The sequence below is a fragment of the Adiantum capillus-veneris genome, chromosome 6 (genome assembly GCF_014529385.1).
Source record: "Adiantum capillus-veneris isolate H3 chromosome 6, ASM1452938v2, whole genome shotgun sequence".
Taxonomy (NCBI): domain Eukaryota; kingdom Viridiplantae; phylum Streptophyta; class Polypodiopsida; order Polypodiales; family Pteridaceae; genus Adiantum; species Adiantum capillus-veneris.
Genome location: NC_140936.1, coordinates 112,523,855 through 112,550,177, shown reverse-complemented (window position 1 = coordinate 112,550,177; position 26,323 = coordinate 112,523,855). Strand labels below are relative to the sequence as shown.

Below are 26,323 nucleotides of genomic sequence, written 5' to 3'. Positions count from 1 at the left end.
TACTTCTTCCCAATGCTCCTTGTCACCCATCTGATGTGACGCATCAGAAGTACCCGTTCCTGGTGGCCGTTGGCAAGCTTTCAAGATTTTTTTTTTTGCCCGAAGTTATATGATTTCTGACATCTTCCTTCGGAGTGCAACTTATGGCAGAGTGGGGTATCCTAAAATGCTTGCCATGGAAACCCTAGCAGATTATAACTTGAAATTTCTCGACATCTCTCAGTAGATGTCTCTTCACGAGCGGGGATGACCTTAGAGGTCTAGTGTAATTGCTATGTCTTGGGACTACCATCGCCGCCAGAGGAACATTGTCTGTCCAAGAGCTGATGGACCATGCTATGGTTGGCTACGACCTTATGGAAGGAACCTAACCCTAATTTTTTTAGTGCAGGTTTTAGGAAAGTCAGTTGACTTTTCGAGCTCGGCTAATGTCGAGATCGCTTTTTAAGTTTGAGTTTTGTTTGAGAACTTGTTTGGTGATCCTGTTTGGAATTTGTTTGAAATGGATGGTATCTGTTTTGAACTTGTCTTGGTGCCGATTTGAAATGTTTGATTGTGGTTTTAATATTGGTTTCAATGATTGGTGATTTTACTCCCGGGTGGAGTAGTGAGAAATGTTGTTTTGGTTGAATCCGGGCTTATCCTGGATTCATCTAGGTATATATATATATTGTTTGAACCTCTGAACGACGCAGACGGGATGTCTGGGGAGCGTTTGGTTGTATGCTTGAAAAATATTATTGTTGTTACTCCCGGCCCGGACCTGGATGGTTATGCGGGAGGAGTATTAAGAAGTCTGAGCAGTGGTTACTCTCAGCACCTTCAAACGACGTAGGTTGCGGGCGTTTGGTTGTAAAAGGCCTCTATATCTCCTGGCCCGGACCTTTTTAGGTTATGCGGGAGGAGTGATGAGGGAGTGGTTGAATATCTCCTGGCCCGGACCTTGTTAGTTTATGCGGGAGGAGTGTTCATCGGCGTCTTTATGTTTCTATGTCTTGTAACATGCATATGTGAGCATTTGTGTTGCATTGTGATGTGCCAACCACTGTATATTCCTAATTGGATGAGATTGCTTGGGTATGTAATTTTAGTGCATCAAGACACCCGTGGAAGATCAGTGTGGTCTAGGTGTGAGGGCTAATTTTACTACACCGGAATATCAAGAGTTGCGATTTGGACGAAAGGAGAAGCCAACTCCTTGATCAAAAGAGCCGAAAGGAGAAGCCAATTCCTTGATCAAAAGAGTTGAAAGGAAAAGCCAACTCCTTAACACAAAAAATAAAAGCAATCTGATTGTCCCTCGGAAATTTTTGAGCTAACTTGAGTTGTTTTGTAGATATGCTGTAATCGCGGATGATTACTCTCTTTCAAGAAGGGGGGATGTCACAAACTGCTGACGTGTCAAAGCCCTGAAGAATGGAGCCAACTTGCAGATCTTGGCCAAGGGGCCTAAACCCTAAGAAGAACCTAGTAACAGAAGAAGAAGTCCTACTAACTCATGGGGACCAACCGTCCAATGGGGCCCCAGTGACAAAGGAATTAAAATAAAGCAGAACCCACCCACCCACACGCGCAGCTGATGACGTGGCAACAATACGAACGCTCTGAAAATTACAGTGACATTGTTGACGTGGCAGGCCGTACAAATTTTCGCGCTTTGCACTGACATGCTGACGTGGCAGGCTGTACGGATTTTCGTAAATTACGTTGAAAGCTTTTGGGCATTGCTTTTGGACCTGATGCTTTTGAGCTTGAAGGCTTCTCATGTAAAACTGCTTTTTGGGACCTAGGGCCTTTAAATATGAGGCCATGGGTTCATTCTCTGGCATGCTTTCTGGAGAAAGGGTAGAGTCTGGAGTACCGGCTTGTACTGTGTTGATGCAATATAAAGAAATACCAAAAGGGGCGCCAAGATTTGGGGCCAATACTCTCTGGGGTGCAATTCCGCCACTTCGTGTCACTTGTCGTCTCTCTCTCTCTCTCTCTCTCTCTCTCTCTCTCTCTCTCTCAATTCAGTTGTTATTGAAGTGCTAAACGTCTGTTCAGTCTATTCTTTTCTATTGGCACGTGGTGCTCGTCTTGTGACATCTCTCCAAAACCACTCTCCAGGGTCCCACTGCACTCGTGCCAAAGAGCAACTCTCCCAAGCGCCCGCCAGTGGCTTGTCTTGAGCTCTGCTGGGTCAGGATCTATGACACAAGTCCTCCCACAGATGCCAACTACTCGTATCCTTTGAAAATAGCACTTTGCAACCTGTGGAACCTCTATCGAGACTATGTGAAGGCGACCCTCTCCCAGGATCTCAAAAAACATGGGGGGTGTAGACTTCGAGCAAGCACGAACTGCAATGAGGACCTTCAATCGTGTGAAGGCCCCCATCCATCTTGGAGCTGCTGTCTCTAGAGGGGTGAGCCAATCAGCTGGTAAAGCCTCTGTAATGTCCTGGCACATACTCTGCACCCCTCTCATGCTTCGTAGCTGGATGCTCTGAATCTCCTCGGGCAAACCTGAGAACTGGAGCCAGTCGCCGAGAGTACGAGCTGGGCCCTTTGTCATGGGACCCCAAGAAACATGAGGTCTACTACCAACCAGGTGGCTTCTCTGAGCGCTAGCACAAGGGGTTCCAAACTAGGAGTTGTCTCAAGCGCTCATCGGTGCAAGTGGGCTGGTGCTGCTCCATGCCTCTCCTCAGCTGCTCCCAAGACTGAAGCAGGCTCGCAGCAAACCGATCCTCCAACCTCCTGCTCATACCAACTTTGCGCATCTCTATAAAGATCTACTTGAGGGAAGGGCTCCAAGGGCCTCTTGCCTAAGGGACTCGATCTCGAAGCCGGTGAAGTAGCAGATCCTTCCAGGGCTCCTCCCCTGGAAGCAGTCCTCTGACAACAAACTTCCCTAGAAGGGCTGTGCTGTGCTGTGCTGGGTCTATGATCCCAAGCCCCCCTTGGAACATGGTAAGGTGATGACCTGCCAGCTACTTTGGTTCGGGCTGACTGGGTGTCACGCCCTGACCAAAGAAAGTTTCTGATCAACCTCTCTAGCTGGCTGATATAGGAGCTCGAGAAGATCGAGCAAGACGTGATGTACCACATAGTAGCCAACAACACCTGGTTTGCCACTACATCTCTGGTTGCCAAAGAGAGCCATGCCGAGCTCTAATGCAACAACTTCCTTCTAATGGACAAGAAAAGGGGAGCAGTTTGTTGCTCAGGGGACAAGTCCATGCCAACCTGACAACCCAAATAGCAAACTGCAGTCCCTGGGCCCTGGGGGAATTTATCTAAAACGCTCACCTGGCGACCAATCTGAGTAAGGGCATTGCCAACTCAAAAAGCTATTGTCTTCCTCCAGTTGATCAGTGCACCTGATGCACACCAAAACAACTCAAGAGGCTGCTCACACTTGTGCAGATTGGCCTCCCGACCCTCCAAGTACAAGGCTGAGTCGTCGGGCAAACTCAGCGTCAAGTAGCTCACCACGCAAGCCAACCTGCTGAGAAGTCAAGAATCTGCTCATCGCCTCAGCATAGACCAGAAAAAGGAAGGGGGCTAGAGGGCAACCCTGTCTGATCGAACGCGTGAGCATGAAGGGTTCCCCTTGCACGTGACTGTGCCCTAATAGGAAGCTCGAGACCACGCAAGCCAACCTACTGAGAAGTCAAGAATCTGCTCATCGCCTCAACATAGAACCGAAAAAGGAAGGGGGCTAGAGGGCACCCCTGTGTGATCGAACACGTGAGCATGAAGCGTTCCCTCTTCCCCCTGCCAAGAGCACGTGACTGTGCGCACTCGTGTAGAGAGCTGACACACCTCCGATCCAAGCATCTGACAAACCCATCCTGCGTAGAGTGCCCTCCAGGAAGTCCCAATCAACTTTGTCGTAGGCCTTCTCAAAATCGACGAGGAGTATCACCAAATCCTCTCCTCGGAGACTTGCGATGCAAATGCCTCCCAAAAAGTGAAGATGTTGTCAAGGATACTACGCTCCTTGACAAAACCTGTCTGGGTCCCATGTGTAATGCTCTCGAGTAGTGGTTGAATCCTCAAGCTCAGAGCCTTTGCTAGAATTTTGTAGGATGAGTTGAGGATAGTGATGGGTCGCCACTGTCGAATCTCATCCAAGGAGCCTCTCTCCTTGGGAATAAGGTAGATCATGCCCTCACCCATGCTGTCAAGCATCTGGCCCAAGGTAGTTAGGCATGTAGTGTTCGGTACAAATTCGGTTCGTAAGGTACGTAGTACAGAATGGATTGAGTTTTTAGGTACGTAAAAATTTGTACTTTTTTTCACAAAGCACGAAAATGAGAGTACTTCATACATTTATATATGCATTCACCAAGACTTCAAATAAAGACTAGCAAATCAACAGTACACTGTTGCAAATGCCAAAAACTGGAGTCCACGACTCTAACCGAACGATGAAAACACAAAGGTGAGATTAGCTAACCATTAACCAATGTCTACAAACAAATAATATTAGATGTCTGCTGCCATGGTCACATAAAACTAAGAGCATCAAAATAAATACATAATGAATCATGAAAATGATAAATCCAAGACCGAAGTCTGAAGTCCCGACTCTTATAACTAGTAAGTACTACAAACCGCACACTCACTGCACTCAAAAGCCATCATCATCATCAGAGGACGATGAAGATGATATCTATGATCTCTTCCTCTGTGAGGACATTGCCCTCTTCATCATATTCTGGCCCTGTAAATCTTGGGTCCCCTGGTGTGTTTGCATCATCCTCGTGTGGATCACCCTGCTCTGAAGGCTAGAGGAGACGAATAGTCGGGTTCGCTCGAACGCGAGGCTTGCGTACTTGAAGCTTCCCAATCCGAATGCTCTCTCGCCGTGCCCTTTCAGGATCTGCAGCCACCTGCTGGAGAGGGATGCTCAAGGCCCGAGCGCATGACCTGGTGACTCGCCTATCCACACTCTCCAACTCTCTATGAAGCTCTCACAGTATCTCCTCTTGCTCGTCTCTGATACGAGTATCTATCTCCTCTATTGTAGGGTCTGGAACCATCTTCACCTACGTAGGATCCACCTGCACCAACATTGACAAAATTCCTTAAAGATTTAAAGATACTTCAAGTAATTCAACCTAGTCTATCTATGAGCCTTTAGTGGATTGTAGCATGGAACAAAGTTCAAACCTGCTTAGGATTTCCCAAAGCATGGAAAGAGCACACTAGCCTCATGTTCGCTCGACAGTACACCAGCTTCTCTATTTGGTTCGTGCTCAATTTGTTCTTGATCTTTGTGTGCACCAAGGAATATGCACTCCAATTGTGCTCACAAGCACCAACTGAACTATCCTGATGGCAATGTACACGAGGTGCAAATCTTTAGAGGACAAAAGTGCACAAGGTCAACATTTTAGGCACAACTCACAAACATGTTACAACTTGAGTACCTGAGAGAGAATACATAGAGCTAGCTTGCAAAGCTGTGGAAGACCTTTTCTTCCATAGTTCTGCTACCAATTGAGGGGAAGCTTGGTAGCCTCGGGTCTCACTGCAACACTCCTCATGAAAGTAGGACCCAAGTTGTTCATGAAGCTCGACATTTCCTCATCTATGATCAACTGCTCACCCTCGCTGAACATGAGATTGAGATACTCCGAACAGAGGGTCAGCAAGGCCATGTCTCCAAAAAGCTCGGGCTTCTTGTAGAAGGGTGGAGTATAGCCGCCGTCCCATTCATGTCCCATGAATGGGTCGACGCATATAGTGCCATCGACTATCTACAATAGCCAGAATGTTGTTCCATTTGCAAGTTCAAAAAGAACAATCATTGAATCTGAGATTGACAGATTGCCTATCATAATTAAAAAAAAAAGCAAGTTAAGCAACGTAATGATTCTTACCGCTCCACAGGTAGTGTCCTACACGTCTCAATGTGTCCTCTCGTCTGCATGAAAAGGTGAAATACTAGACCAAGGGTAGATCCCTCCATATCTGTCATGCGTAAGAGAACAAAGAGTGGTTGAAGAGCCACGGCAAAGCTATGCACCTCTGTCCAGAAGGCTTGAATGGCCTTGGTAGGCTCCTGTCCTGCATGGCGCATTAGACGCCACTTTGGATCCACAACAGTTTGCAAAAGTGGGTCCCTCAACATGTACAGTCTTTGAAGAACAAGGTACATGTATGCAAATCTGGTCTTCGAGGGCCGCACCATATCCAATGTACTGTGGCTCCTGAAGATGGCCAGAGCTTGGTGCTTCTTGCGGAAAAAAGTGGTGATCCTCGTTGCCTCAGACACAATAGGTTGAACTGTCCTGAGGACGTGGCAGTTATTAACCATGTCACAAGGATGTGGCAACTGCCAACCTTGGTTGTTGGTTTCTTTCCAATGGGGTTTATTTTATTTGTTTTGAGACCCTCTTTTTGAAGTAGCAAACGGTCGGACATTGTATGGCCAATATGAACGGTACATTCACCCACAGATGGGAAGTGGTCGGCACTGGAATTCGATGGTAAGAGGATGTCTAGACTCAGAGCAAGATCATATAGGTCCGTCCGTCGCACTTAGCAAGTTGGTGGATACTAGGAGGTGAACTCAATTAAGGCGTAAAGTCAAGGTGGGACTACCAACAAAAAGTATCCGACAGTTGGGCCACATTGCACTTTTGGATGCGGTCCCAATGAGGATAGGTGGTCAGAAGACCAGTGGAAGCCCAACGGAAGCATCTCCTAAAATTTAGGGAACTGCTATTTTGGGCTGTGAAATGTGTTCGCGTCATTACCTCCGGTATGACTAGGGGAACATTTTATAACTCTGCCGCGAAGTCAACTGGGCAACCGGTCAGGATATTTTTAAGCGGCGAACCCGAAACGGGCAAATGCTTCGAAATGTGCCAAGTGTCGAATTTTCATGCACTTTCCTCTTGCAAAAGAAGTGGCGCTGAATTTTATGCTGGGAGAGGCCTCATTTCAGCTTTTATCACAGGTTAAGAGCTATGGAGTGCTTCCTTTCCCTCTTATGTACAGTGTGGTGCCAGGAGTGATGCCTTGCACGCTACGCACTACCCTCTCTCTCCCCTACGAGCAATATGTTATGCCCCACTAGTGGGCTTTTCATTTGACCAATGTACAGTTATGTGGGTTCATGCGCGATTGCCGAGGCAAGAGCCTCTTTGCACAGGTACTGGATTAGCTAGCGGCTAATCCCCCGCAGGTACAGGTGAATTCGGAGAGGTTTCACGCCAGAAATCTCGTCCGATTCAAAGGGCAAGCAGCCCTACAGGTGCGGGAGCTCGAGGTCTTGCTACGGATGCGACCGGCACGCGAAACGGAGCCCAAAACAGGGAATTACAGCCTGCTGTGTATTTTTGCAGGTTTAGGGTTTCGGCCCTAAACAGACCCTAATACCCCCAGGAGGTTCGGGGACGCAAGGGGACCATTGTACAGGTGAACTGGCGCATTTTTGGGGCAGAAAACAGAGAATTCAGCGTGCTCCAGATTCTCGCCAGGTTTTGCAAAGTGTCCGTATGCGTCGGGAGAGTCACCTATTGCGTGGGAATACTGACTGTGAAGCGTCCTAGTACAGTTATGCTGCCGAAATCGGGCTAGAACAGGTGTTTCTTAGCCTAGATTGTGCGGGGCAGCTTGTGGGAGATCACAGGTTTCATTCCCTTTGATAAAGAATAAAGAAATACCGATAGGGGCGCCAATTTTGGGGCCTACAGGTTGTCGGTGTCTGCTCGAGGCATTCTAGCTTTCGAGCCGTGAGTGTATTCAAGTGTTAATTCCCGTCGCAGGTTCTCTTTGCAAAGTGCTCTGTGTGTGTGTGTGTGTGTCTAAAGTTAAAGTAAAGAATTTCGGGCGAAAGTCAACGCCTACCGCCCTACGGGCCGGTTTCATGGTTTAGTCGCCGGGACATCAATCACTTTTTCCTCAAAGAGTGAACCTGGATTGTTTAGGGTAAAGACACAGAGTGCAGGAACGCGGGGATTACACTATGGCCGACAAGGGGAAGGGAATTATGGAAGAGGGTTCCTCTTCAAAGGACAGGCAGGAGATCCCTATGGTTTTTGAGATTGACGAGAGCTCACGGCCACGTCAGTCTGTACCTCCTGTCAACGTGAATGTCCCTCCAGTAGTACAGGGCTTTATGACTGGGCAACTTGAGGATGATGCGTTCAAGACTCAGTTAGTTGCCGCGGTGAATGTCTTTTCGCAGTTGGTGCAGAATCCGAGGTTTATGGAATTCTTGCAAGCGCCACCAGTGCAACAACAATATAGGCAACCTACGCCGCGTATGGAGCTTGTTGATGCTCAAGCCCAGGTACTTCATGTGACGCAGGAGGAAAGGGAACACTCGCATGTTGGGGAGTCGGGGGCTCCAAAGCAGGTTCCTCCCGTGCTTGAACAGGTGGCTAGAACGCCTATTCCACAGGTTATGCCAGTTCAGCCCGTCACTGTTCAGAGCTAGCATGCTGTCTTGAATGGACAGGGAGCTGGATACCAGGCTATGCATTCAGTTTTTCCACCACCCACGGTATATCCTGGGTATTTCGGGGGTGGATCAATGTTCCAAAGTATGGCTGGTCATGCGTTTGGCAGTCAGCCGTACATGCCAGGAACAGTGTTCGGGGGTATGCAAGGCATCATGCCAAACCCCATGTATGGTAGTATCAGCATGCAGCAAGGTTTCCACTGCAACCAGGGTCAGTTTGGGGTGCCACAGGGTCATTTTGGCATGGCTGGTTTTTCTGGACAGCAGCCAGATATCGCACCTCTGACGCAAAATGTGAATGGCCAACACGTGCCGATGATGCCTAGTACAGTGCCCATGTTGCAGACCATTCCGTATGACAATTTGGGGGCACTAGAGAAGCCGAAGGCTTACAAAGAAGGTGGTGCAGCGGTAAAGTTCAGTACCTTCAGTGGTTTCGAGGACAAGACAAAGGCACTCACTTTCCTCCAGCAGTTTGATACAGCTTATGCGGGAGGGAATTTTACAGAGGCCTCGAAGGTCAGGAAAGCTGCCACTTTCTTAAAGGACAATGCGCTTACATGGTGGATGACATTGTTAATGCAAGGACAGGCACCCGCCACTTGGGTTTACTTCAAGCAAATGTTTGCATCTGCTTGGCTATCAAATGAATTTGAAGCCGATGTCCTGACAGATTGGCACCAGCTTACTGCAGCTTCGTGCAAGAGCTTGCTGGAGTACAATAGGAGGTTTTGTAAAGCGTTACTCTCAGTGACCTCCTACAGATTTGTGCCATTGACAGAGCAGATAGAGAAGTACTGTTGTGGGCTGCCTAAAGGGCTTCGCGATTACTGTACAAAGAACAGAGTGGCTACCCTTACTCAGCTTATGGAAGTTGCGAACATTGGTCTTGCCTTGTTGAAAGGAGAGGACAGTGGATTTCCGAGCAGTGACAAAGGAGGGCAACAAAAGAAAAATTCAGTGAAGAAGCCCTTTGTGAAAACGGCTCCTGATGCGTCGTATGGGTCAGAAAAGGCCACCAAAGACAAGGATTCAGCTGGGACTTCTGGAGCACAGGCAAAGAAACAGAAAAGGAAGCCTTTTGTGCGTAAGTTGCTCGAGGAAAAGAAGGTCCTAATGGCTGAAAACAAATGCTTTATATGCGAGCAGCCTGGTCACTTTTCTATCAATTGTCCACAAAGGAAAAGGCCAGCTGACTCAAAGGATAAAGAAGATCACAAAGGCAAGAAGCCAAAACCCACGGCAGGTTTAGTGCCAGACATGGTGGGTGACAGGCCCAGCACAGATGCCAGTGAGTTATGCAGGGCATGGGGTAAAGTTAGGGATCAGACGGCACTCATCTTCTTTGATCCAGGTGCTGAAGCCAACTTTATCTCACCAGAGTTAGCTATGAAGTTGGGCATCAGAGCTGAAGAGATGGGGTACACAGCAGAGGCAGGGTTGGCATGTCCTGGCCACTCAGAGTGTGTTACTCCCATCATTGGAAAACTGCGTCTGCATATTCAGTCGTATGTGGACACTGAAGAGTTTTATATCATGCCGTTGAAAGGTTGTGACGCCTTGTTGGGGATCCCGTGGATGTTTCGAGTGCATGGAGTCTTGGATGCCTACAACAAAAAGATCACTGTATAACATAGAGGCAAAACTCACATCTTGGATGTAAAGCTTAAAGGAGAGTCAGTCCCTATTGTATCTGCTTGTGCTATCACTTCTGTAATAAAGAATCATCTTTCTGTGTACTTGATTTTTGCACGTGATGTCTCAGATAGTGATTAGTCAAATTTATCTGTGTTAGATAAAGAAAGGTCAGCATTTTTGCAAAAGTTTAGTGACTGTTTTTCTGATTCATTACTGTCGCAATTGCCGCCAGAGAGACGTGAGGACCATCGGATAGATTTGGTGCCAGGGTGTAGCCTGCCAAATAGACCTCCCTACAGGGTTAGTGCGGCGCAGCAGAAAGAGATTATGGGCCAGGTTGAGGAGTTATTAGAGAAGGGGCTGATTCAGCCTAGTTCTTCACCCTTTTGCTCCCCAGTGCTCCAAGTGCAGAAGAAGGATGGCTCATGGCGCATGTGTATTGATTACCGTGCGTTGAATAAGAATACCATCAAGAATAGGTTTCCTATTCTTTGCGTTGATGATATTCTCGATCGTTTAGAGGGTGCTGCAATTTTCAGCAGGATAGACCTTAAGAGTGGGTACCATCAGATTCGTATAAGGCCAGAGGATGTGCACAAGACTGCGTTTAGAACAACATTTGGTCTTTATGAGTTTCTAGTGATGCCGTTTGGGCTAACAAATGCTCTTGCCACGTTCAACAGAATGATGGACCGGATTTTCCGCTCGCATCAACAGTTTGTTGGAACGTTCTTCGATGACATGATAGTGTATTCGAAGAATGAAGAGGAGCATAGGCGTCACTTGACCATTGTGTTTGAAGAGCTGCGTAGTCACAGGTTACTTGTCAGTCCTAAGAAAAGTGAATTCTTCCTCGAAGAGATCCACTTTCTGGGCCACATAGTTTCAAAGGATGGTGTTAGAATGGATCCCGCAAAGGTCGAAGCTATCAAGACATGGCCAGACTTGAAGACTGTGCACGATGTCAGAAGCTTCTTGGGATTGTGTTCCTACTATAGAAGGTTTATCAGAAATTTTGCAGAGATAGCATCGCCTCTTCACGCATTGCAAAAGAAAGAAGTCACTTTCAGATGGACCCAAAAAGAGATTTCAGCTTTTAGTCTCTTAAAGGAAAAGTTGACTTCAGATCCAGTTATTGTTTTGCCAGATCTCAGGAAGTCATTTGTGGTCGAGTGTGACGCGTGTGGCAGTAGCATCGGAGCAGTGCTAATGCAAGACGGACGGGTGGTAGCTTATGAAAGCCGAATTTTGCAAGGGCCAGAGAGGACTATGCAAGTCTATGAGAAAGAGCTCTTGGCCGTGATTCATGCGCTTTCTAGCTGGAAGCACTACCTCTTAGGTGCTGATTTTGTTGTCCAAACAGTTCATCAGACCTTGCGATACTTCTTGACACAGTCAAAGTTATCCGAAAAGCATATGCGATGGGCAAACATTCTTCCCATGTTCCACTTCCAGATTATGCATGTGGAAGGTAAGAAGAATGTTGTGGCTGATGCGTTATCAAGAAAGCCGCAAATTTCAGCTGTGTCAATTCCTTATCATCATGAGTTAGATGACATGAAGGAACAATATACTGCTGATGAAGATTTTGCAAGGATCTTTGAACAGTTACAAGAGGGGCAACATCACGAGCACTACCTCCTCAGAGATGGTTTTATGATGACGCATGGCAGACTTTGTGTCACTAGGCCACTTCGACATAAGGTCATGGAAGAGAGTCATGTCCCACCGTATGCAGGGCATCGTGGCATTGATGCAACAGTTAAAGCGGTAGAGACGTTCTTCTATTGGCCTACCTTGAGGAGAGATGTGGATGCCTTTGTGCGAGCATGCATAGTTTGCCAAAAGGTCAAGTTTGATAGGCGAAAGGCACCAGGGTTGTTACAACCACTGTCGATTCCGGATAAGCCATGGGAAAGCATTGCTATGGACTTTATCTTTGATCTTCCAAGGACGCCAACAGGGAATGATGGTATATGGACCATTATTTGCAGGTTCAGCAAGCAAGCCCATTTTATCCCTGTCAGGAAGAAGATAAAATCTGATCAGATGGCACGCTTGTTCATGTACAATGTGTTTAAGTACCATGGTATGCCACAATCGATTATTAGTGATCGTGATCCTCGCATAACCAGTTTGTTCTGGAGAGGATTGTTTGAGAACATGGGCACTACGCTCAAGTTTTCGTCTTCGTTTCATCCACAAACTGATGGACAGTCAGAAGAGGCTAATTCTACTGTCTTAGATCTGCTGAAATGCTATGTGTCAGATAATAAGGGCAAGTGGGAACAATATTTCCCTATGCTTGAATATGCGTACAATAATACGGTGCATTCGTCTACACCTTTTGAGATTGTTGAAGGCGGCAAAAAGGTTCCTCCCATTTTGCATACAAAGGACAAGATCTTTGAGGCAGATCGATATGTTGAGAACATGGATGAGATGTATAAGAAAATTAAAGTTGCCTTGGAGAAGACTTAGGCAAAGCAGAAAAAGGCTGCTGATCGTCACCGTCGTGAATTGTTGTTATCACCTGGTGATTGGGTTCTGTTAAGGTTCGAAAAGGCAAGGTTAAAGAAGATGAAGGGCAAGGAACAGCTGTTTCCTAAGCTCAGCATGCGTTACTATGGGCCTTTTCAAGTGCTTGACAAGATCAGCGATGTGGCTTACAGGCTGAAACTGCCTGATGCGTGGAAGATTCATAATGCGTTTCACGTGAGTCTTCTAAGACCCTTCGTGGGTGATGTGCCAGAAGATATGCCAGTTGAGGATCAGCCAGAAGTTGAGGAACTTGATGAGATCTTGGTACCTGAGCAAGTTTTGGCACATAAGGAAAGAAAAGTTAAAGGACAAGTTGCAAGACGCTATTTGGTGAAGTTCAAGAACTATCCGCCTATGGATGCAAAGTGGATGGAAGAGCATGAACTGTTAGAGTCACCAAATGTATTGCAGCTTTACCTTGAAGCCTTTGGGTTACAGCCTACTTATGCCCCAACCCAACGTGTGCAAAGGAGGGGTAATGATAGAGCTAGTACATCAAATGTACATATGAATTCAGTGTCATAGATGGAAATGGCGAAAGTATGAAGGCCTCATTAAGTCATTTGTATCTATGTATGTTACGACCTTTCTTGCGGATACATGCGATGATAAAAGAGTGTTAATAGCACAAGATCATCAGTGGCGTGTATTTATGGTATGCAATCGAGGACGTTTGCGATTTCAAGAGGGGGTATGTCACGAGGACGTGGCAGTTATTAATCATGTCATAGAGATGTGGCAACTGCTAACCTTGGTTGTTGGTTTCTTTCCAATGGGGTTTATTTTATTTGTTTTGAGACCCTCTTTTTGAAGTAGCAAACGGTCGGACATTGTATGGCCAATATGAACGGTACATTCACCCGCAGACGGGAAGTGGTCGGCACTGGAATTCGTATGGTAAGAGGATGTCTAGGCTCAGAGCAAGATCATATAGGTCCGTCCGTCGCACTTAGCAAGTTGGTGGATACTAGGAGGTGAACTCAACTAAGGCGTAAAGTCAAGGTGGGACTACCAACAAAAAGTATCCGACAGTTGGGCCACATTGCACTTTTGGATGCGGTCCCAATGAGGATAGGTGGTTAGAAGACCAGTGGGAGCCCAACGGAAGCATCTCCTAAAATTTAGGGAACTGCTATTTTGGGCCGTGAAATGTGTTTGCGTCATTACCTCCGGTATGACTAGGGGAACATTTTATAACTCTGCCGCGAAGTCAACTGGGCAACCGGTCAAGATATTTTTAAGCGGCGAACCCGAAACGGGCAAATGCTTGTAAATGTGCCAAGTGTCGAATTTTCATGCACTTTCCTCTTGCAGAAGAAGTGGCGCTGAATTTTATGCTGGGAGAGGCCTCATTTCAGCTTTTGTCACAGGTTAAGAGCTATGGAGTGCTTCCTTTCCCTCTTATGTACAGTGCGGTGCCAGGAGTGATGCCCTGCACGCTACGCATTGCCCTCTCTCTCCCCTACGAGCAGTATGTTATGCCCCACTAGTGGGCTTTTCATTTGACCAATGTACAATTATGTGGGTTCATGCGCGATTGCCGAGGCAAGAGCCTCTTTGCACAGGTACTGGATTAGCTAGCGGCTAATCCCCCGCAGGTACAGGTGAATTCGGAGAGGTTTCACGCCAGAAATCTCGTCCGATTCAAAGGGCAAGTAGCCCTACAGGTGCGGGAGCTCGAGGTCTTGCTACGGATGCGACCGGCACGCGAAACGGAGCCCAAAACAGGGAATTACAGCCTGCTGTGTATTTTTGCAGGTTTAGGGTTTCGGCCCTAAACGGACCCTAATACCCCCAGGAGGTTCGGGGACGCAAGGGGACCGCTGTACAGGTGAACTGGCGCATTTTCGGGGTAGAAAACAGAGAATTCAGCGTGCTCCAGATTCTCGCCAGGTTTTGCAAAGTGTCCGTATGCATCGGGAGAGTCACCTATTGCGTGGGAATACTGACTGTGAAGCGTCCTAGTACAGTTATGCTGCCGAAATCGGGCCAGAACAGGTGTTTCTTAGCCTAGATTGTGCAGGGCAGCTTGTGGGAGATCACAGGTTTTATTCCCTTTGATAAAGAATAAAGAAATACCGATAGGGGCGCCAATTTTGGGGCCTACAGGTTGTCGGTGTCTGCTCGAGGCATTCTAGCTTCCGAGCCGTGAGTGTATTCAAGTGTTAATTCCCGTCGCAGGTTCTCTTTGCAAAGTGGTCTGTGTGTGTGTCTAAAGTAAAGTAAAGAATTTCAGGTGAAAGCTAACGCCTACGGCCCTACGGGCCGGTTTCATGAACCCAGGGCAATTTTCCTATATCCTCCATGAGTAAGTCTAGGCAATGGGCGGCACATGGAGTCCACACAATGCGAGGGAAATCCCTCTTTACCATCTCACCCATGGCCTTGTAATTGCTAGCATTATGTGTAACAACCTGCAAGTAGCCGAACAATGTACATTGTAATTAATGTAGACTCGTAGATATACAAGTGTGAAGAGGTGGTCCTCTTGAAATAGCATAGATCGAACAAAAAACACAAGGAGAAGAGATGGGGAGATTGACTTTACCTGCACCACATTCTCCTTTCTCACCTCAAGAATGGCCTGACGAATATGTTTGTAGATGAACTCTGTAATGATCTTCTCACTTGCCTTTCCGGCATCCACGGCTCTCAGAAAGTACGTACCAAGGCAAGATAAGACTAGAATATTGATGATGTGGTGTCTACGTATATCACTCCATCCATCAAAAATGATAGAACACCCAAAAGTCTGCCATCTAGATTTTACTAGGGTGACTGCTGTGTCAATGACTGCTTTCTGCTCATCTAGCATACTTGCACGCATCCTGTTGTAATCCAAGCCAGTCCACGACTCCGTGGGGCCAACCTGAGAAATGGCTCTGACCATCCTCTTCCATTGATCTCTTCGAAGCACATTGAATGCAATATTGCACTCTACAAGAGTGCGAGCAATCTCCATCTGTGCTATCTTTTGTCTCTCTCTCACCCAAGATTGACAGTCTACGCGTAAAGGCAACGTGGTCTGCCTCAGTGCATTGGTGGGAGTTGTAGACGGATCATCCCCACTCTCCTCCTCATCATGCCCTGCTACACGAGCTCTTTTCCTACTAGTGCCGGCACTGGAGGGCACAGTAGTCTGAGAGCCAGAACCCATCCCTCCATCTCCTGGAATGTCACCAAGGTCCCCAAGTAATGCATCTTGCAAGGCATCCCGTGAAATCGAAGACCCCCTCGAAGCTGCACTCGATGATGCGGAGAAATGCTCTAGAATTAGGTTTTCCTTGATTTGAGGTGGGATCTTCTCACAATCATCGCAATGATTTGTAGTACCTATCCCTATAAGATGCTTGAGAACACAAATAATAGTACTTGTCTTGCTTTCCCCGCAGTACTTGCACTGCCACTGACGAGTACCCGACCCTTGCTGACCCGACGTAGTAACTATTCTGATCATGTGGGTGTGCGTGTCCCACACTGCGTTGGATTTGCGAGGCATTTTACCTGGCACCTGCAAGAGAGGAGCATACACTAGTTGACTGCACAATGCACAATACTGCTAATTTCTAAGCAGTTGCTCTCAAGACTCAACTGCAGAAGGCGTTTTTTGAAAATAGGCCCAATCGGCTGAAATAGGGCAGGAATTTAAAAAAAAAAAAACACTTGTGCGGATCCGTACTGTACGGATAGAATCTGTACATACGTACGGATGCAACCTTGATCTCGCCATTGTGCAATGTGTTGCAAAGATCAGAACCAAGCAACTCCCGGTACTCTAAGAAGAAGCTGGGAGTCAAACCATCCTCCCCTGAACAACTATTACGGGGGAGTGCTTTGAGGGCCGCATGGAGCTCCTCTAGCTGGAGAGGGAGCTCAAGTCTCTGTCGCATCTCCTCAGTAACAAGGCAAGGCATTTGTGCCGAGACCTCTCTACAAGCATCCTGAGGCTCTGAGTGAGGCTCAGCTGACAAGAAAACACGGTACAAGTTAGTAGCAATTGCACGCATATCCTCAGGCTCTGAAGCAACTGACCTGTCGGGTCTCCTCAATTGGCTGACATTGGTGTGCGCATGGCATGGCCCCACCGTCTCAATGAACTACCCAGTAACTCTGTTACCCACCTGGGTCCACTGTGATGCCTGCCGATGGAAGGCAAACTCAAGCCGCCTCTCCTCAATGCTAGCCACCTCCTGTCTAGCGTGCTGCATGTGCTCCTCCAACCAAGGACTGTCTAGATGCTGCTCTTTCATCCTCTGCAAGGAAACAATGCTCCATCGGAGACGTTGCTCCTCAGCCAAGCGAGCTGTCGACACCTAGAGGAAGAAGCGACTGAGCTCAGCCACAGGCCAGAGGCTGCTCTACTAGCAGGGGTGTCCTGTGTGTCCAAGCTCTCTGACCAAAGCGCCTCCACTCGCTCTCTAAGCTTTGGATCCAACAAGATCCTCTCAGGGATGCTTAGCATCGCAACCCCCCCTCCTCTGTTTGCTGCCACGATGAGAATCACTGGCGCATGGTCGGAAAAAGTAGTACCTTCCACGATGCAAATAGAACCCCCCATGTCACAAATGTGATCAATGGCGTAGAAGCGATCTATTCGAGATAGATTCACTCCTCCTACTGTGCGGTCAGAGCGAGAGAAAGACAAGCTGTCTGGGGGCCTCACAAAGCCCGAGTGTTGCCAAACATCTGAAACCCTCAAAGTCATACATAGGCGCTCCCAAACTGCCAACTCAGTTCCGTGCACAATAGCATAACCACCTCCAATCTTGTCAGAGGGATCCTCCAACATGTTGAAGTCTCCCTCAACACACCACTGCTTTGCATGCGGCAAAGACTGCAATATGAGACCAAAACTCTGCTCGTGCACTTGCCACATTGGGTGCATAGACGTTCAGGAAGCCCACGAGGCAACCTTGAAACTGCATAGTAATCCACTGAGCCCTGCTTGGCACAATAATACCTCTGTCCACAATGGCCTGCTGCCATGAGTCCGCAATAGTCATACATACCCCTCCCTAGATACCTCCAGGTCCAAATGCAGCTGACGAAAATGTCTCATATGGACCGTGCAAAGTCTGACCACATCGTCTAATGCGGCTCTCACAAAGATGATGCTCTTGTAGCATAAGAATATCAATCTCACCACCCACAAGGAATCGTTGAAGCTCCTGACACAACCGACCCCTCTGACGCTGAAACTGGGGCCCTCCTAATTCTTGCACATTCCATGAAACGATCCTCATGGAGTCAGTGAGAAATAACAGATGCTGCAGCAGCAGCCAACCTCGCTATCTTAGAGGCCGCGGCTTGGATGGGGAATAATCGTCATCCGAGCAACCTCTAGAGAAACACTACTGAAGTGACTGTTCCATCCAAGCCGAAGCCCAGCGTGGTTTCCATAAGGCTACATCCTCTGTCCAAGAATCCTCATGTACAAATACATAGGAAGGGGGGCTCTGAGTGTCAGCAAACAAGTGTACCACAATGTGCTTGCAACTTGCTGCATGTGGCGACGTCACACTGAACTTGGCTAAAGGCCAAAGTGATTGTACCCGATCAGCCAAGAGTGTTTGTGTAGGCTCTCAACCTCTACTTACTTGGAGAAGGAGAGGGAGCTCTTGCACTTTGCATAGCACACAATGAGAGTGTTTGTGAGTGTGTGTGGGTGAGTATACCCCCTAAGCAACCCCCTAGCTTGCTCGGGAGATGAGATTGAGGGCTCCACCGGGGAGAGAGGAGGAGCGGGTGGGGGTGGGGGGGGGAGGAGGAGGCGGAGTGAACGAGTTTGAAGGTGGAGGGGGGGAGGCAGTGGAGGTGGGGAGGCAGTGGAGGTGGAGCAGCTGCGACGGAGGGCGCCTCCTTAGGGGACTCCTGCAGGAGGGGGTTAAAACGGTTCCCTATCGGAACCCAATGATGCTGAGCTGCAGGAGGACAACCACCGGGAGGGGGAGAGTGTGGCGAGCCTATCCCTTTCGACGGTGGCCGAGAACCTGCTGCCAACCGTCAGCTGGTTGATTGCTGGTCTCTGTCGAGGTACCAACCTCTGTGTCCTGGGTACCTGTCTGTTGGGCATGCTCAGTCTTGGGAGGCTGCGCATACGTTGTGGGTCCAGATCTCTGGCGAGGACAGGATTTTGCTAAGTGGCCCATCTGTCTGCAAGTGAAGCACTGGTTCGGGAGTCTTGAATACTCCACCCTCTGGTGTAACCATCCCCCACTCACCCTAGGTAGAAGGACCATCTTCGGGAGAGAGTGAGTGTCACGAACTAGGACGCGAAGCTGCTGTGCGCGGGTCTCCAAGATTGTCCCGACGGATAGAAGCGATAAGTACTCCCTCCACAGGCCAAGGAAGCAAACTGAAATAGGCAAGTCTGCCTCCTCGACAAGAACTTCCAATGTTGGACCGACCCCATGGCACCATTGTCGAAAGTGAGCTCTGACCGCTCGATCGGCCAACGGGCTCATCGAGATGACCCTGACAACCATCTCAGGAGTCTCAAACTCTATTTGATGGTATCCTCGTCCGAGAAGCTGAATGTCAATGATCTTCCCCACCTTTGCTAAAAGGCAGGCCTACAAGAGGTCGCGTACCTCTCCTCGACTGGGACGACTCCCACCAATGTTGTTGCAGATGACAGAGGTGGCTTGGAGGCGCTCCACCTTTGCTGTGAGGCTCGCTTGCTCTTCTAGTGACAAAGCAAGTCAAATGGTGGGCTCTACAGGGTCGATCGAGGGGGCTTCGTCAGAGTCCCTCTATGGTGTAGCATGAGTCTCCATTCGTATCTACTGTTGTGGAAGAAGGCGAACGACGGGGGTGAAGGAACTAACGTTAGCCGCGAGCTGAAATCAGCCCACGGCACGGGGTGCGAATGGATAAGGCGGGCGGGGAGCGCAGCCGGGCTGGCGCGCAGCATGAGGCGGGAGGGGATAGCGCTGGTGAGAGGGGGCGGGTGCAGGGCAGCGAGGGGGGGGATGATGCGCAGGCGGGGAGCAGCAGGCAGCGCCGGCCATCACCAGGCAGGGCGAAGGGGTGAGAGGAGGGGCGGGACGGCAGGCTGAGGGCAGCACCAGGGGGAGCTGGGGAGTGCAGCAATGGTGAGGCGTATGGACAGCAGCAGCGAGCGCGCGTCCCTTAATCATAACATTAAATAAGTAGAATCCAATGTAACCTTCTAGTGATACATGCCCATTCCAAGAGCTTGAGAAGATAGAAAAATTAAATTTGATATTAAATATACTGAAACATGTATTTTCACAACAATGTTCTACTTTCTTGTCCTTTATAAGAAGCAATTAATTGAGGAAAGAATTTGAGTTGCTGCTTCTACTATGTTCAGATTTATGCAACATGTGTAACGGCAAAGCTGGGTCAGTTGATGATGGAGGAACTTGTTACTATGCATGAAGAGTATGTTCAGAGTTTTGGAAGGTCTGACTGTTCAAAGAAACCTTTTTGGTTAAACCTACCAGCAATCAATGGCTATCCTCCGTTTCTAAAGAAGGCTTTGGTAGATGACGACGGTGTCGGTAGGGCAAACTGGCAGTGTCTTTACAGGTGAGGCTTTTTAAAAATAGGACTGATCCATATGGTGCATGTTCTTTTCAGTTCTTTGTGATATCAGCAAATAGATTATTAGCCTTCAAAACTTGGAGAGAGAGAGAGAGAGAGAGAGAGAGAGAGAGAGAGAGAGAGAGAGAGAGAGAGAGAGAGAGAGAGAGAGAGAGAGATGAAATGTTATATTAAACATCTTCAAAAGGCCAAAATGACCTATGAGGCCAAACTGATACAATCTTGGTGGATCTAATCCAATGTCTGGGTACAAAGAAAAATTAAAATGATGTAAAGTGAAAGACTAAAATCATCATCATCAATGCCCGGCATTGGGCGTTGTCCGAGAAAGTATTGCATCGGTCGCTGAAGAGCTTCGTCAATGTCTGCCTCTGTAAATAGTCGTACTGGGCATCTCCCATGTCGTGCTAGAATAGTCCCGATCCTCTGATGGAGCCCTCGTCGATGTCGTGGTCGCTCTCGTATACGTGGGCGTCTAGCTTGCCCGAGCTCAATGGCTCTATCAACTAATATACCTTTGGTGTGGGTTGGTTCTGAAGTCTGTTGTGAAGCACGCTCGTCTGGCTGCCGAGTCTCTGCTCAGAGAGAGAGAGAGAGAGAGAGAGAGAGAGAGAGAGAGAGAGAGAGAGAGAGAGAGAGAGAGGAGGCGAAGAAGAAGAAGAGAATTTTAACATAGTAGGAAACTATCCCAAGAGATCATGAAGATCTATTCGACGAGGAGAGTTGAACTAAGACCTGTTGTTCAAGAGGGAAATGGCATAACCAATCTACCACACTTGGGTGATAGAAAGGTTATACCATTTTCCTCTTTTTATTAGCACACCCACAAAGAGAGAGAGAGAGAGAGAGAGAGAGAGAGAGAGAGAGAGAGAGAGAGAGAGAGAGAGAGAGAGAGAGAGAGAGAGAGAGATGAAATGTTATATTAAATGTCTTTAAAAGGCCAAAACAACCTATGAGACCAAACTGATACGATCCTAGTGGATCTAATACAATGTCTGGGTACAAAATACAATGAAGTGAAAAAAAAAAGAAGCAGCTAAAATGAACGTCAGTGTCCGAGGATGTCCTGCATTGGGTGCTGTTCCATGATGTATTGCATCGGTCGCTAAAGAGCATCCGCCCCTTTAAATGGTCGTACGGGACGTCTCCCATGTCGTGTTAGAATAGTGTTGATTTTAAGGCTGACTTAGGGCCTCCAAATGTGAACCCTACGAAAAAGAAAAACATGGCGGATTCTTGCTTGTGCAGCGAAGGAGATGAAGAAGGCGAGGCTGTTCTGTAGCGCCATGGTGTTGATGCCAGAGTAGAAAAGACATGCTCTCGGCAGCGCGATCTGAATGATCCTTATCTTGCTAGATTTCATGGATACGACTTCTCCCCCTCCCTTCGACTTAGTGGCAGTTCTCGTTGTCCTTCGGCCTGCAAAAAACTTCCATAGGAGTGATCGTTCCTACAGCTTTGTCCTTTGTCGGCCTGTTCATAAACCCACCTCGATCTCATTCAGTTCTCGTTCACTTAGCCATCACATTCAGATCTCACCGATCTCTAACAGATGTCTAGATGTACTAAGTTCAAATCATTAATTAGACAAAATGCTGCATTTTACTCTAGATGGCTCTAACAAAAACACACATGAAAGAGCACATGTTGTTTCAATCAAGGAAATTTCCAATTTAGTGCACAAAGCTCATAAAGTCATTCCGCAAAATACTTTGAGCCCATCAGTACCTTTAAATCTCAAAGAGAAATTAGTGACTTTATTCAATCTAGGCAATTTGTGACAACGGAGTGGAGTGGCTCCCCTCTTGTGCAGTCCGCACGGCACCAAATTCAATCTTACCGAGTCATCGATAACTTTTGGCATAGACACTGCTTATTACCCAAAAGCTTCAAGGTACAACTCTCTCTGAAGAGAATTTGCGAGGTTCTCTTCCTCCATCCTCTTTGCATCAAGGGCTAAAAAGTACCCTTGACCAAATTATCCGGTGGACCTAGCTTACCTTTATGTTCTTTTTTCATGCCCTTTGACCTATGGGTAGCCTTGCTGACCTCCCTGTCCTTGACACTCAATCTGGATCTGTGGAATTCTCTGATCTACCAGCTGATTCCATTTTATCCTTTCCTTGTGCCTTGGGACTTGTGGGTAGCGTCGTTAGCCTCCCCTGCCCATTGGCACGTCAGTCTCAATCGCCGGAACCCTGAGACGCAATATCGTCTGATCCCCATTCTTCTCCGGAATCCTCTAATGAACTTGCAATTTGGTTCCCTTAGTTTGTCGGAACCCTCGGTTGCGCTACCATATGATTCTCTTACTGCTCCAGAATCCTGTGATGAGCCGTCATCTGGTTCCCCTAACTCATTCTCTTCAATGGAGGACTCTTGCCCTGTCTACTGTCCGTAGGATAAGTCAATGAGCTGACATGCATCCCAAATCCTTGCTTAGCATGTCCCATAAAGTTTCCGAATAAAGTCAGACTTCTATTGCAGACAATACTCTCAAATCTCTTTTGCAAACCACAACAAAACCGCTCAATCTGGTCTCTCAAAGTAATCTTCCGAAACGAAGACACGGGGAAATAAGTATCCCAAAACCTGTGGCAGTAGTCATCTAATGTATCTTTCTTAGTCATTCTCAAATGATGCCAACTGTGATGACATCTCGTTTCTATTCGTCTGATATCCAAGTTGACGTGAAAATTTTCTAATTTTACCCACATCAGAGGTGCTTCTCTGCGTAACAACAGAGTAGACCACCATGTCAGTGGAGTTCCTTTCAAGTAAGATGTACTGTGCAGCGGAATAAATGATGAACTTTGCTCAAGATGAGTGCTCCGAACTGTGCTCAAGGTTCCTTTTACTTATGGAAGGGAGAGCCTTCCGTTCTTTAATGAGAGAGTGCAATGGACACAAACAAAGTGAATGGATGCGTGAAGGTGCATGAGACTGAGAGAAGAGGGATAAGAGAATACGACACTAGGGAGTTGTAAAACCCTCCTCCGAAGGCCCCACTCTCGATGGGGAGAGTGGTCTACTATTGATTGCACAAACTCGTACAAAACTCTGATGCACTTGATGACTATGATGCAGTGGCAACTAGGACGATGCCGACGGCGACGACTTGCCTATGTATTCTGCTGCCAATGATGCTGGGAAAACGCTGACCTGGCTGACTTCTGTGGACTCACAAAAGCTATCGTCTGATTTTCTAAAGGCTGCTGAAAAGCCTTGTGGTAATGCTGTCCAAAGACGCCATAAGGGGCTGCAATCTGCTGCTTCAAAAACGCTGCTGTAAAACGCTGCTGTAAAACGCTGTTTAAGGTGCTGAAAATCGCCCTATAACATTGGCAAATGTTTGAAAATCGCCCTAAAACACTGGCAAATGTCTGAGGTACTGCTGCTGAAAAGCGCTGCCTGCTGGTGCAGAAAACGCTAGCTATGCTGGCTGAAAAACGCTATACAGCAAGGGCGGGAAGATGCGGTCCTTGTGGGTCCTTCAAGCGCTGGTGAATGAGGCTATGGGCGATGAGGCTAGATGCTGAAAACGCTGGTCTACCGAAGCTGAAAACGCTGCTGAGGTGTTGGCGTTTTGGTTGAAGAAAACGTTGGGAATCTGCTGGGGGTTCTTGTTGAGGATCCACCTTGAGGGCCTGCTGCAAGATTGCCTTGTGATCTCTTGGTTTCTTCTGCCAAATAGTGCTAGCCTAGGTTTGCTTATGTATTATCTTACCCAAATTGCCCTACTCAGTTCCCAACAAAAGTCACTTAAAATAATAAATGAAAAATGTCAAAAATGGGAAAAATAGGTTTAATGCACTGGAAAATGCTCCTGATGGATTCTGTTGGATTCTGATGCTAATGTTGATGATCATGCTGTGTGCAACCAGAGGATATGCATCTACCATAAGTGCTGGGCATGCACGGTCTGCGAACAGACTCACAAAAGTGCCAGAACACTTCCTAAGCTAGACTGACTGGATTGAGTGAACCCTTGTCGTGCTATAGCTTGTCCACGGACACATAGAGTTGGATGTGTCACGTGACATCCCCTCCTTTTTAAAGTGAGGTACAAGTACCGAGCTGCATGGCTTTCTTGTAGTCTGCCAACAACTCTGGATAATCCCTGAAAAACTCTTCGTCGACCCACACCGCTTCATGGGTTCCTCGATCCTTGAACTTCAAAAAGTACTGTCTCACTTGCTTCTTCGAACCATGTCGAAACCGATGCAACAACACTTGCTCCGGCTCCATGACTTCAGCTTCATCTATGATTTCCGGTTCGTCTTCTTCCGAAATGTCCTTTGGAGGTGTTCCCTGAAACACTTCCAACCAAGAAACATGGAAAACATTGTGCATTGACCATGAGTTAGGCAACTGCAATTTCATTGAAACCTCATTGATCTTTTTAATGACTGGCAATGGACCATAGATTCGAAAAGACAACTTTGGACACTTCTTTCCAACTTGCTTAAGACGTGTCGCTTCATGATTCTTAAATACACCCAATCCCCTTCCTTGATCGAAACATCCTGACGATGCTTATTAGCCTGCCGTGAATAAGATTCTTGAGTCTTGCTTAGCCGAAGCTTCACACTCTCAGAGATCTCATCCAATGACTGACTTTCAGCATTGGCATCAGGCATTTGACTGATCGAGCGATTCAAAAGTGACTGGAACGGACGACCAAAAGCTGCCTCATACGGAGTTCGACCAATGGCAGAGGAAAAAGAGTCATTCAAAATAGCTTGAACCAATGGGAGATAGAGCTTCCACTGAGACTGTTGATCATGCACATATGACTTTAAAACATCAAAAGCCAATTGATTGTAAATCTCTGTCTGACCATCTGATTGTGGATGAAAAGCCGATGAAAAATTCAACTTAGTGCCAAAATTTTCAAAGAGTGGACGCCAAAAATTAGACGTGAACTTAACATCCCTATCTGAAACAATTGATTTTGGCAAACCACAGAGGGGGTACCAATGCTTAATGAACAACCGTGCTAGATCTTATGCAGTGACTGTGGCTTTACAAGGAATCAACATGCAAAACTTGCTGAAACAATCAACAATTGTCAAACATTGAGTGTTCCTTGAATGCAAACTTGATGGAAGGTTAGTCACGAAATCCATTGAAATATCTTGAAAAGGTCCATCGGGAATAGGCAGCGGAAGCAAGAGGCCTTGCTGCTTACCCCAAGGAGCTTTTCCCTTTTGACATATAGTGCACTGAGTGACATAACAAAACACATCCTTTCGCATTTTAGGCCAATAAAAGAATCTTTCTATTTTTTCCAAAGTGGTGTTCATTCCCCTATGCCCACCCGTGAGAGAATCATGTGCATCATGCAATATGGTTGGCCTTAGAGAGGGCAACACACATAAATGTTGACGAAAATACAACAAACCATCACGAATGAGATAGTTGCTTGCCCTTGGGAAGCAAGAGCCTGTAACCAATGCTTACCAAACTGGGAATCTGCATACTGATTCTTCATGCTGTCGAAAGATACACCCTGAATAGACAATGTGGACCTTGACTCGAGAGCCAAAATCTGTCCTTTGCGACTCAACGCATCAGGGTTAGCTTTTGCAGGCACATACTCAATGAAACCTCCAAATTGCTCAAAAAATTGTGACCACCGTGCTTGGCGATCACTCCAATGTGCACTAGGCATAGACTGGAGCCACTTGAGGGCTTGATGATCTGCGCGAACTGTAAACTCTCTACCATAGAGAAAATGCTTCCAATGCTTAAGAGAGTGAATGACAGACAAAAGTTCTTTATCATAAACTGAATAATTCTTTTCCGCACTATTGAGCTTCTGGCTAAGGAAAGCTACAGGACGACCATGTTGCTGAAGCACAGCGCCTATGGCGACATTGTTCGCATCTGTCCATACCTCAAAGGGATCATCCCAAGAGGCAAGGATAAGACACGGTGCTTCTGTCACCGCAACCTTGAGAGCTACGAAAGCCTCAATGGCTGCTTCGGGCAAGTCTACGCGCTGACGGCGAGTCTTTACCCCTTTCAAAACATCAGTCATAGGTGCCGCAATGCGTGAAAAATTCTCTATGTGCGAACTATATGCTTGACATAAACCAAGAAAAGA

General features: G+C 47.3%; 1 protein-coding gene across 4 annotated transcripts in view; it reads left to right on the top strand.

Annotated features, from left to right (window-relative positions):
• The window catches only part of LOC147456100 (integrator complex subunit), an 82,351-nt gene that overhangs the window by 6,675 nt on the left and 49,353 nt on the right, over nt 1-26,323 (top strand). For all 4 annotated transcript variants that reach the window (XM_086514667.1, XM_086514665.1, XM_086514666.1 and 1 more), the window contains exon 3: nt 19,982-20,199. In XM_086514667.1, coding sequence (XP_086370793.1) covers nt 19,982-20,199 — 218 coding nt within the window. The remainder of the gene's footprint in view (nt 1-19,981; nt 20,200-26,323) is intronic.